Here is a 20262-nt window from a genome sequence, read left to right as displayed (position 1 = left end):
GACATTCTGATGCAGTTTAGAAATTGTTAATAAGATTTGCTGGGATGTAGGAGGAAGAAATCCTCACTGCATGGGATGGCAAGTTGACGGTGAGGGTGATGGTGTTCTGGGTGCGAATAGCGAATACCGTATACCGTATACTTCTATGTGAACGCAGCCTAATGAAGTCAATTGCCTAAACTGACTAGAAATCAAGACTGCATACAAAAGCTGCAGCTATGTATACTTCAGGGAAACCTAAGGCAAAAGAACACCTTTGTTAGAGAGGCATGCATGAATGAATATTGATCGCCTTTGCTATGGAAGCCACCATTATGGTGGCCAACATGACGTCACATGAAATCACTCTATAAGAAATTCACTTTGCATGCATTAGTTGTTGCTACATCTGGCAAAACTCGGAAGGATTACAAGTGTTCAATATTGTACAATGATGCCTTATTTAGGTGAAGAAGATCAATGATATGATACATGTTGTGTCAACTGTATTGATTGCAATTCTTTTTCCACAAATAGTAGGCCCAGTTGAGGGGGGGGGGGCCTACGAGCCCTCCTCCCCTTTGACATTCCATGCCAAATTTCATGAAGGCATGATTATTTTGGGGGGTTATTGATTGTAATCAATAACATAAATATTTTCATGCTGGACGTGTCGCTGACAAATTTCATTGAAAAGGCAATGAAAAACAAAAAGTAAGAAACAAAAAAATACATGAGTAAATAGAAAAAAATAGATACTTCAGAATTTTTTGATGGCACAGTTTTTTTCTCTTTCATTTGCTGTGGACGCTAGAAAGAATATTTACACAAAAAAACAAAGAATGTGCCTTTTTGGAACTTTAGTTATGGCAAATAGTCTGATTTCATGCTCAAATTAGCATAATTTAGCCAAGTGACTTTTTTTTTTGTTGTTGTTGAAAATCAACATTACCGTTTTGTAGATTATGTCACAGGCAATTTGTGTGTGGATTTTGTAATGATCGCACGGTTGATGGCCGAGGTCTGGGGGGTTTCAGGGAGGCCCCCTCTGGCTCTATCATCTACATAAATACCCCACCTAAAGCCTACTTAAAGTCAAGACCATGCTTCTCTGATCGAGTATGTTTAGGTATTTGTGCAATGTACTTGCAGAGCATCACTGTGTTACGTGACAGAGGATCCAACCTTGATTAACCATGCAGTATTGAAAATTTCTGTATTTTTTTCAATTTTTCAAAGCAATCACAATTCCTGGTACATGTGTAATTGTTTTTGTATTATGATATAGATAATGGTGACTATACTTTGCAAGTCTTTTGTAGCTTATCATTGAACATGCAATAATTATATTCACTTGTAGTCGAAAATTAAACATGTTCAGGAAGGGTACTTGTAAAATTGTTCACTTTTGCACAAACTTTATGAATTTGGCATATTTTCGGGGAAATGTGTGATGCTAATATTTGAAGAGTTTGTTCGCAAAAACCGATATGTCCATTTTTGAAGATTTTGAAGTACGGTCTCTGTCATAAAGTACAAAATAATACCTTTTGAATTACATATTGGTCACTACATATAAAGGTACATTTTTGAAGTTATGATCAAAAGAAGCAAACATTTTCTTATTATTCTCTGTATTTTTCTTGACATTTAATCGCAAATATCTCCATTTGGCACATATGGACTTATCAGTTTTTGCAAACAAACTCTTCATTTGTAGAGCTTTGGGAATGACAGCTAGAATAGCATATTTACAAGGACCTTGTGATGATTATGGTGACAGTTGTTCTTAAATGATAAAAATATGTATAATTATTATTGGCCACATAATTCATGGAAAACCAGATACTCAGCACATGAAGACTGTTTGTAATGGTGTACTGCTCTGTAGTTGAAGTTTAGATATTTAAAGAGGTATATTCCTTTTTTTTTTTAATTTCAGGTGATCATGTGGACATCACGCATTTATTTAATATAGAGAATCAGCTCATAAAAAAAAAATATCATGCGTAGCATTTAGTACATTATCTTCTTATATCCCCCTCAATGCTACTTAAAGAAAGAATAAATTAATAAGAAAGAATGAAACAACAGCCAATTGGATTACTAGCTTATATTTATTCAGTTTCATGTATTGATCCAGCTCGGGTAGGAATGACTTTCAAAACTGGAACACAAAGTTGGCAATGCACTGGGCTACCAGTGGTGGATCGTTGGCTTCAAAATATATGCATTAATATTAACAAATATCTATATTATGAACTTTGCTTGCTGTTTTTGTTTGTATTAGTTTGATTGGTACTCATTATTCCAGAAATGGCTCCAGACCACTTAGATTATTCCCAAATTCATCACCATTGTCACTTTTTCTTCCAGGGTTGAATAACTAGTGCACTGAGTGCTGTGATAGAGATGTGTGCTCATGTAGCGTGTAATTCCGTTTGGGATTGAAAAAAGATTGAAAAAGGATTGAAAAAAGATTGAAAAAGGAGTGAAAAACCTCCGGAGTTAAAGAAGAGTGAAATAAATAGGAGTGAATTGAGAGTGAGAAAGGAGTGAAAAACGACTGAGAAAAGAGTGAAATACGTCAGGAGTGAATTTAGAGTGAGAAAGGAGTGAACATCCCACCAAAAACATTTCCGTCTTTTTTCACTCTCTTTTGGAGTGAAATTTCTGTTCACTCGAAATTCACTCCACTTCTAGTGATCCTTGACGTCACTACCAAGGGGAGTGAAAATCGAGTGAAAGTTCACTCTTTCTTTTTTAGAGAGTACATGTGATCATTTGGGAGTGAATTATGTGAAAATATTTTAAATAATCCTGAAATGCAACCACACTTTAAAGTATTCCAAAGTTTGGCAAAAGTATAATATTTACTTGTCTATACCTATATAATTTTTCATATAATGTGACGTACATTAAAATATATGGTTGATGTGTGTGAACTTTTATAGATTTTTTACATTGCTAGTCATGAAGGGTTTTAACGTACTCCACATACTGCATGTATGTGTATATGATAATTTATCAAATAATTACAAAAATCAATGAAAAAAAATGGTTTCATCTAAGATGCAATAATCTTATAATGTTAGACTGACAAGAAAATTATGTACAATATTTATCGTTTTGTTATAAGTATTTGTCTAACACTTGTGAATGATCAATTAATTTTGGCAAGATTTCCTTTTTATTTGATTGTACGTGTATTCTAAATTTGAAATCGCATCTTATGCTTTTTATTCTGTACAGTGGTCTTGAATCTGACAGCGTTACTGGAATCAAACGCTGTGGATTTCCTACGCCCTGAGATAACAAATTTGATATCGGATTGTGAGAGTGGGGAAAATGATAGCTGAAACGCACAAACGCACCAGGAACAAGACTTGCCTACCTGTTTATCAACGTTTTCATGACTATTTTTGTTCGTGTCATTCTACGTCGTTAAAGGGATAGTAGAGTATTGGTTGATGTAAGGATTCAACTTTTAACTTTTTGCAAGATTCTTAGAGAAACCACTTATGAAATGTTCGATAGCATACAATTCCAAGAGCAATTCAAATATTATTAGATAAAATCGGTTTTGAAATGGCTGAGATATCCAAAAATATAGTAAGACAAAGTGATTCAAATAAAAGGTGGGTCCCACCTTTTTCTAGGATCGCTTGTTTTGGAGACCTCAGCTATTTCAAAACCAATTTTCATCAAATAATCTTTGAATTCGTCTTAGAATTATAAAGTTTGTATGCTTTTCCATATTTCATAAGAGGTAATTTCTCATTATCTAAAAAAATAATAATAATAATAATCAAGAAACATTGGAAACCTGAGGCCCCATCTCAACAGAAACTGTACCATCCCTTTACTTCAAGATGGTATCTCCGTCAGGAATTCTATGAGGGTATAGTAAGCAAAACCAAAACAAAAAAAAAATCTATTGAACACGTTATACACCTGCTGCAGTTAGAGAGGGTCCCTGCTCTCTTTACCATAGACTATAGACCTGATTCTTCTTCTAAAGTGGTACATGGTACACGTGTTATTTTTCTGAAATAGACTCATACCTAGTAACGTATTTGTCAAAATGTATAGAATATTGTTTTCAACTACTGTGTCACATCCTACCGGAAAATAGATGCGCAAAGATAGCGAAAATTTCGATGCCTTTTTGTGAAGATGTAGAAATAACTTTCGTGGCAAATGGAATGTGCATTATGTATATGCCAAGACCGTAGTGCTGGATATAGTAGCAAATATTGATTCCTGTTTTTAAGTGTTCAAGGTTGGAAGATAATAGGTTTGTGAGAGTTCGAAAGTACACTTTGAAAGAGTTGCATTGCAATAACTATACCATTTATGTAAAAAAAAATCTTTTTTTTTTCTTCTTTCTTCTTCCAGTAAAGTACAGACCGCCGTTGGCGTATTATCGTACTTGTGCTTGTCAAGTGCCCAGATGAAAAGTGCGAGTAAAAGGATCACTTCAGATTCTATATATGTGCAGTTAAAAAAAACAGAAGAGGCTTAACGAAGCCTAATCTGTTGCACCCCCTGTTTGAAGAACTGTAGGGAGGTGCTTCTACTTATACTTGGTGGTAAAGAGTTCCATAGTTTAATTGCGTAATTTTAGTCGAGTGATATAACTTTATATTAAATATACATTGATATATACATAGAATGAGATATAGCTAGATCAGATACATGAAAACAAACGTGTATATTACATACAAAGTAATATATTCACTCAACACCAAGAATTTCTATTTTGTGTTAATAGTTCTTGATATATAATATAGATATAATTATGTTAAGTGTGTGCATGTAACACACGTATTACAAGACCAAAATTCGAGCAGTTGCTTTTCTTCTTTTTTTTTTGTCTGTGTGTGTTTGTCTTAAAGAGGCAAATTTGTTTATATAGAATTTGACGTGAGTGCTGTTTAACTTACAATTTCATAGGCAAGTATTTTGTAGTTCTAAATTTGCTCATGAAACCAGAAACATATGGGAATTATCATAAATTTCCTTTCATAACGTTCCCATACTATGTTAATTGTGTTTATATTGATTAAACTGTTTCTCTGTATGTGCACATTGCATTAATATTGCTACATGCAGCAAAAGTCATTTAAACAGTTTCATTAACAGGGGCGGATCCAGGAATTCTGTAAAGGGGGGGGGGGGCGTGACTAATATTTCTGGGGCCACTTCCGGGTTTCATTGCAGTTTTTTCTTTATATTCTCTTTGTTTTTAACGAAAATTAAAGGGGGGCGTGCGCCGGTTGCGCCCCCCTCTGGATCCGCCACTGATTAATGTCATTGTGATCACGTCACAAGAGAAAGAAAGTTTGAAGACTTGAGTATTATTTTGATCTCAAAGTGAACTACATTGTCATGTGCTGTATTTTATCCAACACATATACCCTTGATGTTGACTCTTTCTTGTTCCAGACAAAATACTGTGAACAAGAACTCTAGTGTAGGTCTTCCTGGTGGACGGGCTTTTACATCATTACAGGTTGTATTATGCTGGTACACAACAACAACAACAACAACAAAGAATCGAATAGCACCCCACTTCATTTACATCATACATACAGTTCAAGCATCAGCACATTGCCATCAATAATTTTAAAAAAAATGTCTCTTTCACCGTCTATTTTTCACATAAGGCTCGCTAAAAACATTTTAGTGCATATAATCATCCAGATGCACTGTATATACAAAATCAAGTGTCTTATAATGAATAACCACAATTTTTACCGTACGATTTACTTTACAATAGGCGACTTCCGTTGCAACGAAGTCCTCGGGACCGACAGTATTCTTTCGTTCTATCGAAATTTCTTTCACAGAAGGGAATTTTGCGCCTTAGACTTTGATCATAATGTTTTTTTGGGCCTGAATTATTACTACATTGTAACGAAATTGTGTTAAAATATAACCGTGTTCGTGTATAACGGGAGTGTACCTATAACAACAATCGTCTTACGCAATATCCACTAGGTTATCTCTTAGTTGAGTATGACTGTACCTTGCATTTTGCTAACTGTCGAGGATTAATTTTCATGTTATCTGTGTTAAAGATATATATTTATGTGAAATATATTATCAACTTATGAAGTGTCAACATATAGGCAGGAATTGTATTTGGTATCATTCTATGTAAAACACACACACACACGCACACAGTTAAAACATAATTTATATTTGCCGTCAGTGAGGTAAAATTACATCTTGTGAAATAACTTATTTGGTTTCATAAAGTATCCGACAGCCTTGATGTTGCGTGTGATAGGGAAAAGACAAGCTAATGAACAAGATCATCAATGTAAAGACTAACCTGTACATAGGCCCACTGTTACTTTATTTGTCAGCTTGAAAGGTCAATACAGGATCAATAGTATGATTGTGATCACGGGTACATGTTTGATGGATCAAAACAACTCCCATTTCACAAGGTTCTAAGGTTTTTCCTTTACTGTACAGTTATCTTGTTCTATATCCAATGTGACTTGTAGAGTTTAATAATGACATGTAAATTGTTTCAAATTGTCTACATTGTACATTAAACTCGTAGTAGCGCCACCGGTTATTGATAGACTAATATACACTCTTAAAACATCCGAGTCATATCAGAACTGACCCGGAACTGGGTCCGTTGGGGTCATACACCGTTCCGGGTCAAAAATGACTTGGAATTTGGTTATGAAGACCCCAAATGGGGTCACCCTGACCCAATTCATGACTCTGAATGGGTCATATGTGACCCTATTCCTTGTCATTTCTGACCCGGAACGGTGTATGACCCCAACGGACCCAGTTCCGGATCAGTTCTGACTCGGATGTTTTAAGAGTGTAAGCTATTGATTATTGTCATACTACCATTTTGATAAAGAGTGCTGTGTATAGTAATGCAAAGGGGCAGTATAGAACCAACTGCTACTCGAGTATCTGGTTATGCTGATCCAGCTCAGCATTTTGGTGAAAGTTGGTATAATACCCAGCAGTTTCATGTTTTGTATTGACTGACGTTATTTTTCACTTCTCAATAGAATAGCGTTGTTAGAAAATTACTTTCGAAGTAAATCCTAATACTGCTGTATGTTCTCTTTACTTTGATTCTGGAAACGTGAATAGCCACACACACACACACACACACACAAACACACAAACACACACACAGCAACAACAAACAAAATTTAATCTAATAGGATGTAGACATCCTTAACATGCGTTTTTGCTATGTAGTCGTATTAACTGAAACAAACGCCAGCCTTGAACATCAAAGCAAAAACCATAGATACGAAGACAGACGTGAAGACAAAATAAGTCAGACATGAGATTCAGGTACTCCAGTAGATGAATTTAAAAACATTATATACAATATATATATATATATATATATATATATATATATATATATATAATATATACATGTACATGTATATAATGTGTTATATGTTTATATGATATTATTTTTGATGGGCATACCTGAAAAGTAGTATGTATATACATATATACTATACATATTATATATAGCTATATAGTATCAGCCATTTACGAACTAATATGTCAGGTTGATCAGAAAACACTTCTGTTTCAAAATACACCTCAATTTTTTGGCTGAAAACAAATGAAATCTACAGATGGATGTTGAAATTGAGCTTACGTATAAATAAATAAAAAAATAGCTATATAGTCCATGAGTGAATCTCAGAACTGACATGAAGTAAGTTTGTCTATGTTAGGCCTATTCATTGATTCATTGATTCAATTCGGTTTTATCATTGACCGCACTTACTCATCGAAAAATCCGGAGACTAACAATGCTAGTTATTAACATAAAAATGAGATACAAAATAAACAAGAAAATCAAAGAGTGCGTTCATAACAGGATTGGGAAGCCCAGTTGCAAAGCACATTAAACAAGATGAACATAGAGTTAAAAATCACATTAAAAGCACATTAAGAATAATTGTACATAAATGATTAACAAAATACCTATCGTTTTACCAATTATAAAGGAGATTTAAGGAAGAAAAACAGGGGCAAAGAGAAAACGGAAGAGAGAGGGGGGAAAAGACCGAGAGAAAACGGAAATAATTAAATCGGGGGTCTCCGACGATTGATTATATCTGGAAAGAACATAGACAAAATGAAATATAAAAACACATGAGAAAAAGTATAGAGAGGGGGGAGAGACAATGAGAGAGGGGGAGATATGAAAATATGAAATGAGATACAGGATATCCATTTTTTGAACTATTTTCACATTAATTTTGTTATTCATTAAATCTATAAACGATTATCTCTGTCATAGTGGAGAATAAAACAAGATAACAAAATTAAACGCCCTCTGGCGGCAATTATCATTATTATTGCTTCGTTTTCTTTTCTTCTTTTTTTTTTCATTTCCTCGACCCGATCCATTACATTTGACACGACGGTGGATGAATCATATCAGCGCTTGTATTTATGTATTGTACTGCAGCCTAGTACTGACTGCACGCAGCGAGCGATCGTGTTTGCTGCTGCTGCTTGCATGCTCCGACAGGCCAGGGGCAGGGTCACGGTTCTGCATGCTGCGGGTCTGGGTATAAAACCGCTGCTGCATGGATGCAGTGGAAGCACCGATCCTACTTCAGTGACTTCAAACACCTAGATCTAGTCGTAGCAGTAGTTGATCTACTCTCTACTCCTTTTCAACACGGTTTTGCTTGCTACTGTACTGGCAGATTTCGTAAACCGAAAGAACGAAGACGTACGCAGCTGTTGGCTCCTGTTGAACACGCGAGTCTTGGTGTTGCAATTGGCTCCTGTTGAACACTCGCCAACTCGAGTCTTGGTGTAAAATTTACGACCTTGACTTTGCACCAGTCCTTCTGCAAGCATCACAATGCGGGCGAAAAAGGGGAGTTCGCAGTTGGTAAGCTTCGACCTTTGTCTGAGTATAGATTTACGATAAATTTACATCTAACAGGGGCCGCGGAACGTTTTTCAGTTTGGGGGGGCTGCGCAGCCGGGGAGGGGGTATCAAGGTCAAACCCCCCATCCCCCCCCCCCCCCCCCCCCCCCCCCCCCCCGCTTAGACGCACCGGCGTAGCCTGGATAATGATCTTGTGATCTTGGGAGGGTGGTGGTTACTATGCGAGGGGGAGGGGGATGTTCCCCCATCCCACGGCAGAACTTTTTGCATTTTGATGTTGTAAATGGTACAATTTGCTGCATCTTTTTGCATCTTTTATTGACTTGGACCCCCCGCTTAGATGCACCGGAGTAGCCTGGATAATGATCTTATGATATTGGAAGGGGCGATGGTTACTATGCGAGGGAGCGAAGCGACCGAGCCCGTGCTAGAGGAGGGAAGGGGGGGAGGGCGTGGGAGGGGGTGTTCCCCCTCCCACGATGAGAACTTTTTGCATTTTTATGTTGTAAATGGTGCAATTTGCTGCATGTTTTTCCGTCTTTTATCGACTTGAAACGGCCCCACTTGTTTAAGGTAGCAGGATATTTTGATGGGGATTATTATTGAACAATTTGCCTATAAAATGGTAGCATAAACCTCCTCTTGTATTGATTTATTGTTACAATTAATTTCATGAACGTTGTCTCAAATCAAACAGAAAAGGAATGCTCACGAGGGTGTATATTGGATACAAAAGGGAAATTTCTCCTCCCACACGAAGGCGATTTTACATTTTCAGACCTGAAATTCAGCAATCTGGTGCAAACTTTTGTTGCAATACTTGGATATATTTCTAGCTCCCCCACCCCCCCCCCCCCCAAAAAAAAAATTATGGAAATGATTTGGACTTTTTTCAGGGAAGTGTTAATGGCAAAATCACGACATTTAGCTCTTATTCCGCGTGTTCATCATGTGTGTGTATGTACAAATAATGAGGTATAGGGGAGGGTGTGGGAGGGGGGATGCCCCCTCCCACTCTACGGAGCTTTTGCGTTTTTGAAATCAAGATAAAGTGATCTGAAGCACACTTTTTGTGAGAAATTCGGGTAGTGTGACTTTTCCCCTGATTTTTCCCCTTTCTTTCTTTTTATTTCTTATCTTTTTTTTTCACGATCAAAAAGTGTGGGGGGGGGGGCTGCAGCCCCCCCAGCCCCCCCGCTTCCGCGGCCCCTGTCTAAAGTTACTCTTACATGAAGTGCTAGTGCAGTGGTAGTGCAGGGGCGGATCCAGGAATTCTGTAGGGGTAGGGGAGGCGCCTTTGCAAAATTAAAGGGGGGCGCTCGCACTACCCCCCCCCCCCCCATTTTTTTTCTTTTTATTAAATTTTCTAATTGAGGGGGCATGTGCCCGGTGCTCACCTGTGGATCTGCCACTGTAGTGTCATGAATTTCGATAAAGTTCTCCCTATTTCACAAGTAGGCCTCCTCTTAATTATATACCGGTAAATTTTACCAAGTTTTCCTGCAAGGTGTCGTCTCTGCTGTCGAGTACGTAATTTAATAGTATTGAACATCACACTACACTTTTGGATGGAGTGTTTTTAGTACCAGTGCAGTGCCACTGGTAAAAAACCAATTATTTTGAACCTTGAACTCGTTGAGCAAAACTACGGGCCCACCTTACACGCCCACTGTACTATGATCCCAATAATTAATTGGCTTGAGTATCATCTCTTGTCTACCACATGTGCATTAGTGCAGTGTGACATTTATGGATTTACCTAAAACCTATAGAGTCTAAATGTTAAGGTAAACATCTGGTAAACTAATGAAGACTGAGGGCCACATATAGACAATCTGATTATTAGACAATTTACCAGTAGGCCTTTCTTGTATTCAAACATTTTAAATGAATAATAAATCTTCACTTTCTTTTGAATGAACATAAGATTCCACCCCATTTCTAGTCCATGCATCATCACTAACCTTTATAGTGTGAGTTTATAGCTCAACCAGACGCCCTGTGGAAGTGACTTGTTATGTGACTTCTGTACAGCTAGCAGCAGGACTTTGTAATTATAGTAAAAAGTGAGTGAGCCAGGCAATTAATTAAAACAAAAATGCCAGAAATGGTTGCAGCAGATCCAGATGTTCCACAATTTCTGCTCATCACCGATGATTAATAGCCATACTGAAAATGCTAAAAGATATATATATATGGAAATACAGCTCATAGACACCATGATTCCAATATCATTACCCTTGTACTGTAATACATCACGACATCAATCAAATAATATGTCTGATATGGTAGTCTTCGCAATTGGCAATCCAGTAGTGACAATACATGGATATAACCATAACTTTAACTATATATAAACTGATCCTCTGATTTTGATCAAGCAAATTTCAATACTAATTCTATATCTTTACTAAATGTGTATTTGAGATAATTTTTAATTTTTTTTTTTCTGGTTGAAATAGTCATGGTTATAATTTTCAATATCAAGAGCAGCAAAGTCATCAAGCTGGTAATCAAGTAGGAAGCAATATTGCTGCACTCACTGGCACATGACTAGATGATCTGTATTAGGTCTATAGTTGTCCCATGCACTTTTATGTTCTTCAATTTCTTAAAAATACTCTTTATTTGAAATATCCTGTGTTATAGACCCAGCGAAAATCTGGTAGAGTCAGCAAAGGAGCAGACAGTGGATCTAAAGGAAAAAGCCATGGAAGTAAGCAAACACCATCAACTACTGGCAGGCAGCGTAAGTCCAAGGAGACAAAGAATAATCAGTCGGCGCAAACGAAAAAATCTGCTGCTGGAAGCAAGGTAACCAGAAGGCAAAAGTGTTTCACTGTTTGGTTGAAATTCTCAGACTTAATACAGATGTTATGTGCATATGTTACAATTTGTAAAGTCTCTTTCCTTTTTCATTCCATACTGCTTATCATTTTTTTTCTGTTATTCTGCATTACCAGTAGAATCACATGTTTGCATTTGAACTTTTGATATCTTGTGTATAATGTTATACTGTAAGAGTGTAAGTTTGCAAGATTAATTCTGTGTGTGTGTGTGTGTGTGTGTGTGTGTGTGTGTTAGGCCAGTTTTGCCGGTTTACTCTTTTTCAAAGAAATTTAAATTGAATTATTGAAATTGATCACGTTTATTACCATCCCAAAAAAACACAGACGGGTGAAAAGTCCAAGGAATTATAATTCTTGTTTACAAAACAAATTATACATAAATATACAATTAGATGTACAATACAAAGAATATCATTATCACTAAACAAAGATTAAAATAGTTGACAATCGCTACCAAAAATCTACGAATATAAAACAGACACCTGAACAACCTCATACATTGTAGATTACACTGTATAATACTCTTTATATGCATATATCTCCATCTATTTTTCTTTTGTTTATATTTCATATCAAAATCAGCCTCTCCTTTTAGTCAAATCCAAGGGGAATGGATAACATACGGCGATTTACGTGAATTTCAATAACACAGATTAATCCACACAGGTTTGTATCCATCAAAAATATTTCAGCTTACACAGAATTTACATTACCAGGCCCTACTCATCAATAAAGAAGAACGAGTATTCCTTTCCATATTTTAGTATGGTACCTCTGAAGAATATTTTCATGTTCAGCATAGCACAAAGTCCAAGTAAATGTTCACACTCTGAAAAATTCCATTAATTTACTACATTATCATTCATCTCTTCATAAAGTAACAATGTTTTTCTTTCTTTATTTCATGCACATTTTTGATGATTTTCCCCTTACTGTTCGTCAGACAATGAGATTAAAATTGATTCGAAGCAAACTGTCATTCACACAGGGTAAGGGAAGAAAGGGAACTGGTGTGAGGGCAGCTACAGGGCGCAGTAGAAGTAAAGGATCAGGGAAGCAGGCCAAAACTGTTGCAGTGAAAGACTTGAAGCAAGCTTCACGGAGGAACAAACAGACCACCAGAGGCAGAAAGGAAGCAGCCCCAACCAAAGGGGTGAGTATCCATACAGGGGTGGATAAAGCATCTTCAAGGAAAATGTCACTGAACCCGTAGTCACAGGGCGGCCAATTACCTTGAGTGAGAGTTTGGAGGGAGACACTGTAGGTGACCAAACCCAACTGATCAAAGGGACAGTGATTGCGGGGTGGGGAGATGGTTTGGAAGGGGGGCACCTTCCCACCCCCCCCCCCCCCCCTTTCCAGTGAAGGAAACTTCAACAATTTTACATTGTAAATGGTTCACTCTGGTGCATACATGTACCTCAGTAAAAGATTTCAACACATGCATAGAGAGTGTGTCTGTGGTAAAATCTTGAAAATTTGGGCTTGGGACTGTTTATTAAGAGTTCAGATTATCAGGGATTTTGGGGACATTCCTTGTTTTGCTCTTGTTTTGGGGGTTCAGGGTGAGAGTTGGCAGCCCTGTAGTCAGTTCTTTGCCTGAAAAACAAAGCAAAACAAAACAAAACAAAACAAAATATGGTCTGTGACTGACAACATTTCTAGTTTCTCATGTAAATTCTACCCACCTGTACATCAAACATCTGGAGTCTACTAATTTCATTTTCAAGGGTCTGTGTGTCAAACTGTCCAGCAGGAAGTTAAAAACTTTTTAGTTTGTATCAAACCCTCGTGATTGGCAAAAAATGGATTTTCTATAACTTTATGGCAAGCTAGATAACATAGGACTTGGTTCAACTTCTTTTTTTTTTTTTACCTCACAAACTATTGCCAAAAAAGCGGAATGAAATAAAGATATTTTGGTTTCAAGATTGTCCCAGTGCTATACGAGTGGAGGATACCGCATGCCGTCAATATACCATCCAATTTGCAGGTGGTTCATGAAGTTGGTTTGTTTGTTTGTTTGTTTGTTCATTTGCCATCTGAGAAGATGGCTGGATAGCCCATATTCAGCTACGTTAAGCTGGTTTTCCATGGGGTCCAGTTGGATGTGAGGTGGGACCACTTCACTGGGTTAAACACCCTGCTCTTTGCGATGAATGAATGAAGTGGGATCTTTCACATGCATGAGTTGTTACTCTCTCATACACGGGACCTCCATTTTATGTCCTATCCGAGGGACAGAGTGTTTTGCCTCTTGCTAGAGGGGACGGTATGCTTACACACAGCATTGCTCAGTCCAGACTTGGGTTCGAACCCGATCCGCGTGATCGTGAGGCAGACGCGCTACCGACTGAGCCAACTCACCAATTTAATGAAGTAATTAAATATTGCATAACATGGCCTGTTTTGTACCAACAGGCAAGAAGTGTGAAAGTGGAGTTGGCCAAGCAGAAGAAAGCAGGACAAAGGAAGACGCAGACGAAGCAACAGCAGAAGAAGGCAGCGACACAAAAAGGACGTGCAAAGGCAGTGAAGGAGAAGAAAGCACAAGAAGCCACGGTGTGTCGAGGAATCGATCAGCTTCGAGCTCAGGAAGAAGAGAACAAAGGCAACACATCGTTTTCACCAAGTGTAAGTTACACAGGTTACTTCACACTCATTCATTTTCAAAATCAAAGCATAAAACATTAAGAAGTTATCCTAAAGGCTGCTTGTCTGTTAAAGGGGCATAGTCCCGGTAGTGTAGAGGGCGCTGTTGATGATACTGCCGATCACCGCCAGCATTGATACGAAGATTACCGAAGTTGAGCTGTCATCAAGAGTAAAGTGCGTAGGTGTTGCTAAGTAACGTTGCCTTCGTTGTCTTCTCTGCGCGTCGAGAAGTCTGTAGTAATGCCAGGGTGCGTGCATATGTGCTTGTTATTATGACATCACAAAAGAAGTTTGCTAAAGCTGTCATCCTTCTCAGCCGAATCATGAGCCGAACTGTGATCGGACCACTGACTACAGTGGATCGGACTTCTTCAGACTCGGGGAAGTGGGCCAAAGCGTAAGCACTAAAGAGGAGTCGATAGCGAAGATCTCTATAGGAAACTTGCGCCGTGCGCCCGCGTTCGCATCTGACTAAAACACCGGGACCATGCACCTTTAAGGCAAATATGAGACATTGATTCTTTTTGGTACTTAGTATTTCAGATTCATTCACATTTTCAGATGTTAATGAGAAGCCTTGTACACTCTTGTAGTTACATTTTATCTGGGCTAAAGGGTATTACAGGCTAAAGCTTAGATCTGCCTAATGTGTCCTAATTAGTGTCCTCATGCCATGCATAAATTGGGCCTTGTTTTACAAGTGCAAATACATGCAGGATGCTTTGTTATGGAAAATATAGTTTATGAGGGGCTCCATGCAAAGTAGAAATGCTGATTGCCACTGTTCTGTAACAGTTGTCCTGCACATGCCATCAGCATTATATGGAGCTTTTGAGAAGGTACATCTGCATAAGGTACAAGAAGTACTCCCCAGTAGTAAAGGGAAGGCTCCATCATTTCAAGAAGTTATTTGCCTGATTTGAGGACGAAACATGTCTGGAGCCCTCCAAGTAGATATCTGAGCAGTTGTAAGAGTCTTGGTGGGTAGGATAATTACAGTGCACTCCTGTTGTAACGAACACGGTTATAACGAAATTCTGATTACAGCGAAGTAAAAATTCAGGCCACAACATTATCCACTCTGTATTTTTATTGTTTATTTGTTCGGTTATAACAAAATTTCGATATAAGGAAAGAAAACTGCTAGTCCCGAGGACTTTGTTATAATGAGAGTCCACTGTATAACTGATATGAGGTTATTTTGAAATTGCAGAGGAAGCTTGTGATGGCATGGGACAAACATTTGTACCCCTTGTGATGCACTGTTCCTGAAGATAAATATTTCCTCATATCATCAAGGAGTCCTGCTATGCAGATACGTGATAAGAATCCCACTGATTCATTGGACTCCCCGGAGATGTGTTTCAACTTCGAACAGCGCATGTCTTTATCACATAGTTGTTTTACAGCTGAAAGAAGGGGGGGGGGGGGCGGGGAAAGACATGTTGTGATTACTCATTTCATTCATTCCCTTATTTTTATCATCCCGTGAATCATTAGTAATTGATAATTCCTTGGGTACAGTCAGATCACATTCAGTAGTCAGTCTTGAAGCTGTTGTCCACCATACGTCCCTTACTTTTTTCCAGTACACTCTGATGCCAGTTCTGATTCCGTCCACTGTTTTGTGGTGCAGGTGGTCACCAGAAATGTCCGCAAAAGGCTTATGGAGCCCATTAAATCCGCTAAGAACGATGCTGGAGCAGATGGTAAGGATGCAGGAAGTGCCAACGGTGACTCTTCTGTAAAGCCTCAGGATACAGCAGCAGCAGATCAAGAGGTAATGACTTCCTACTTGCAGCCAAGTGGGAGTGCAAGTGTCAGACCAAAATCCCGAAAGGTACCATGTCAAAGGGACTGTACAGTACTGGTTTAGGTGAGGATTCAGGTTGATAACTTTTTTTTTGGTGAGATAATGAGAAACGTCCTATGAAATATGAAAGAGCATGTAATTTCAAAAAGAATTCAATGTTTACTTGATGAAAATTTGTCTTGAAATGGCTGAGATATCAAAAAAAAAGCGATCCTAATAAAATTGACAAGCCACGACTTTCATGAGGATCTCTCTGTTTTACCTTATTTTTAGATATCTCAGTCATTTCAAAACCAATTTTCATCAAATAAACTTGATTCCCCTTAGAATTGTATGCTCTTTAACATTTCGAGGGGTTTCTAAATATCTCGCAAAACGTTACAAGCTGAATCCTCACCTCAACCAGTACTGTACAGTCCCTTAAAAGATTTACAGGACAGAGGACATTTTTAGCTCTTATATTATCCTTTGGTAGTTATTGAACAATTATCAGTTACTGCAAAGTGTGAAGGGGTAAGAGTGATGTATGACTGCTCAGCTGTGTGGAAGATGACCTGCAACAAGTTCTTTGACTGAAGGGTAAAAAAAAAAAATTATTACCTGTCACATATTGACCAGCTCAAGGCCGTAATATTCAGAGCTGAGGACACTTTTAGTGAGCTATTTCTCACACACTCACAAAAAGAACTGTAGAAAAACTAGTTCCAGTAACTTGACTTTCTTTGTAGAATGCTGAACAAAATGACAATGCTTAGATTGTAATATTTTTGTTTTTGTAGTTTTAAGTTAAGATGATCAAATTTGTATTATGTTAAATATCAGGTATATATATGAATGGAGTGGATGAAATTGTGTCTATCAGCCTTTGGTTGCATATGCGCAAGGTCAAAGGTCAAGGTCAAAATTTTAAAGATTATGTATTTCACCCATATTTACAGTTGTATGTAATGCCCCAAGGTAGGTTTGTTTGTCTGTTTGAAACTCAGTGTATATAATTATTAGACAAAGATTCCCTAGGGCAAATTCTGGGCCATGGGGTCAAAGGTTAAAGTTAAGTAAAAATATCAATTCAGGAGAAGAATGACTGCGACTGTGGTGTGATGTATATTTTTGTCAAAATTCAAAGACACACATTTTTGTACGTTCACACATATACAGTACACACATACACACACACACACACACACATATATAGCCTTCAAGATTTTTATACAATCAGTTATTTAGACTTAAAAATGCATTCACTCATGTTGTTAAAACTCTTCTATATTTACATTAATTTGACACACATATACACACCTGTATGCATGCGCATCACACCCAACACAATGTTGACTTATACAAATCAATATTTCCTTTAATGTTTTGTATTTTTGGCAATGAAATTAATATTGTATTGCTGTATATATCTCTTGTATGTCTATCATGTCTATGTATATGTTATACGTGTGCTTTGTATATATATATATATATGTGTTCTATGTTTAAGTATGCATGCAAACAAAACAAATTTCCAGAAATGGATAATGAAATTGAGTTGAATTGAATGGAATTGAATTGAATTGAATTGAATTGAACTGAATTGAACTGAATTGAATTCAGTTGAATTGAACTGAACTGAATTGAATTGAATTGAAATGAATTGAATTGAATTGAATTGAATTGAATTGAATTGAATTGAATTGAATTGAAGTGAAGTGAATTGAGTGAAGTTACCTCATAAGTTTAATTTACTCAGTCTCTTGTGAGTTTGGATCGTTTTTGACATGGTTTCTTGAGATTCAGGCCAACAGTGGAACATTAAGGTTGGTTTTGCTTACCTTCATAAAGCTTAATCTTGCTAACATCCTTGGCATTGAGTTTTGTGAAATTATCCACAAAAAAAGTGTATGAAACTCGTGTAATAGTACTTTGTTTTGATAGTAGATATACTGTTGTGGTAAAAGGCAAGTGTTCTTGCCTTTGCAACTGTGGAATCCCTCTGTCATGTGAGCTGATCATAAAGTTTGAAATGAATGCGTCAGTTCCCTTAAAGCCCCCCCCCCCCCCTCCCTTTCCCAGGTTAGCATTTTTCTATTAAAGGTAGATACAACAAAATGTAAGATGTAAACGTACTGTTCGCTTGTTTTCGTATGTGTTCATTCACTTCAGGCTTTCGATCTGTCAACACTTCTCAAATATGGCATTGATCAAGACAACCTTAAAGGGCAACTAGGGGCTTTTCAGAAGCTGCATGAACGTATCGAGTCAGGTATGTACATGGGATACAGTGAAAGATGCATATAATGAAACGTGTGCTTTTTGCTACCATGACAGCATGCCAAAGTCATGTCAGCTGTCTGATTATAGTCTTTCCAAACTTTTCAGAATTTCAGGTGTCCATGGCTGTAGAATTTGTCACATTTTCTTTCCCTAAATCTGTTGCAGAAACGATGAGAAAGCCAGCGATCAGAAAAATAGTTGATCGTACACTAATGAAGGTCATGGGCACGGGTCTCACCACATGCAAGACGGACAATAGGTCATTGACCTGTTCCTTCATCATAATAACAGCTATCAATTAGGAAAATGGATGATGCATGGAGGATGTGAATATGATTGTGGAGAGAATTCTTGTCAGTGTATGTGGCGGTACAAAGACTACAAATTAAGACTTGTACATGCAAATGAGGTTATATTGAAATTGGAAGGCAGGGTACTAATGATATGTACATTTGCCTGATTGCCCAGGGCAAGTGTAAATCAAAGTCGGGCAAGTGTTTTGAAAAGAAAAAAAAAAGAAATGCCTGATCGAATTGAGCAATCAAAAAGTTTGGAAGCCACCCCTTTTTCACCTTCACCTTCCCCTCAAACCCACGGAGTTAACCGTCATATGAAAGCCCCAAGTTATTAATGATGCAACACACTTTAATTTCATTTCATCCACTTTCCAACACCTATGTGCAGAAGCCCCAATGCAATGCAATGCCAACTACACAAGATCAAACCATCAATTTGTTACCCCAATGTTTTTAAGTATTAAAGTATTTAACCTGTGAATCAATGTGTGCTGTTCATTCAAATTATGTTTTATCAAGCCCTTGACTTACAAGTGACTTTCTATATAATTTTCTTATACTTTTGAACCTTCTCTTTCATTCATTCTCAGGCAATTGTTTTGCAACAGTTTGAAAATCTCATTGCCCAATTGGGCAAATGGTAAGAAAAAGTTATTTAGCACCCCAGAAGGCCCTTCAAAAAGCATGTGCAGGTGTTTAAATTGTAAATGACCAATTGTAATTTTTGTGAAAGGCTTTTCTGAATTGCAATGATAGTTTAAGGTGACTCTGTGTAAAGGGCAGAGAAACATTTTTATGATGAATTTCCCAGAAGATTTGATACTTTGAATGAAATATATCCTGATTTGGGGGTTATATGTTCTTTCCTATCACATTTGTGCTTTCGTCTTTACCTCCCCCATCCCCAGGTCAACTGTCGGAGAATGATATTGTGGAAATTTTCCGGAATGAATTCGTAAGATGTGTTGGCAAGATCAATACTCTGTGGGATGATCCAGATGAGGTGAATATGACTCCATGCCCTCCCAGCTGATTTGAAGTTGTTGCTGGTGATGTTATAGATTGTTCATTTATTTGCAATGCTCTGCTGTGATGCATTAACCCGTTAAGGATGAGTCCCGAGTATACTCGGGCAAGTGTCTGTGGGAAACGCGTGTTGTAGCAAAATCAGCCCGTCCTCAACGGTTTAAATGTGTGAGATGGGTGTCCAGAGCAGAGACAATTTGCAAGCAATCATTTTGGTGCACTGGTATCAGAATATATTTTTAAAAAATGCTTAAGTTCTGTTCCACCTGATTTCAATTCTATTCTCCAGTCTTGACTTCACTGACATTGTGCAAGTAGAGATGTTCACAAAACTTCAAAATCTCTTATAAAAAATAAAAAAAAAAACCTTTGCCATAACCACGGTCAGATATTAATGTCTTTTGAGACAAGTTTCAAATAACTGGTAGAGGAAGATAATGTGATACAATGTATCTG

General features: G+C 37.5%; 1 protein-coding gene across 1 annotated transcript; it reads left to right on the top strand.

Annotated features, from left to right (window-relative positions):
* Nucleotides 1-8557: 8557 nt before the first annotated feature.
* Nucleotides 8558-19813, top strand: LOC139724592 (uncharacterized). Its single transcript, XM_071635728.1, has 7 exons — nt 8558-8905; nt 11555-11719; nt 12743-12907; nt 14176-14388; nt 16046-16189; nt 18374-18473; nt 19689-19813. Exons 1-7 carry the CDS (start codon nt 8876-8878, stop codon nt 19811-19813), a joined length of 942 nt encoding a protein of 313 aa, XP_071491829.1. The 5' UTR covers nt 8558-8875.
* The last annotated feature ends 449 nt before the right edge of the window (nt 19814-20262 follow it).

This window comes from Diadema antillarum, unplaced genomic scaffold, assembly GCF_040938485.1.
Source record: "Diadema antillarum isolate AM-2024a unplaced genomic scaffold, OU_Dant_1.0 scf00000015, whole genome shotgun sequence".
NCBI lineage: Eukaryota > Metazoa > Echinodermata > Echinoidea > Diadematoida > Diadematidae > Diadema > Diadema antillarum.
Note: the sequence above shows the minus strand (reverse complement) of the source record. Positions and strands in the feature narration are given on the sequence as shown.

Coding starts and splice junctions, on each gene's coding strand:
- LOC139724592 (XM_071635728.1), top strand. CDS start 8,876: ATGCGGGCGAAAAAGGGGAGTTCGCAGTTG. Junction 8,906..11,554: donor AAAAGGGGAGTTCGCAGTTG/GTAAGCTTCGAC, acceptor CCTGTGTTATAG/ACCCAGCGAAAATCTGGTAG. Junction 11,720..12,742: donor AATCTGCTGCTGGAAGCAAG/GTAACCAGAAGG, acceptor TCATTCACACAG/GGTAAGGGAAGAAAGGGAAC.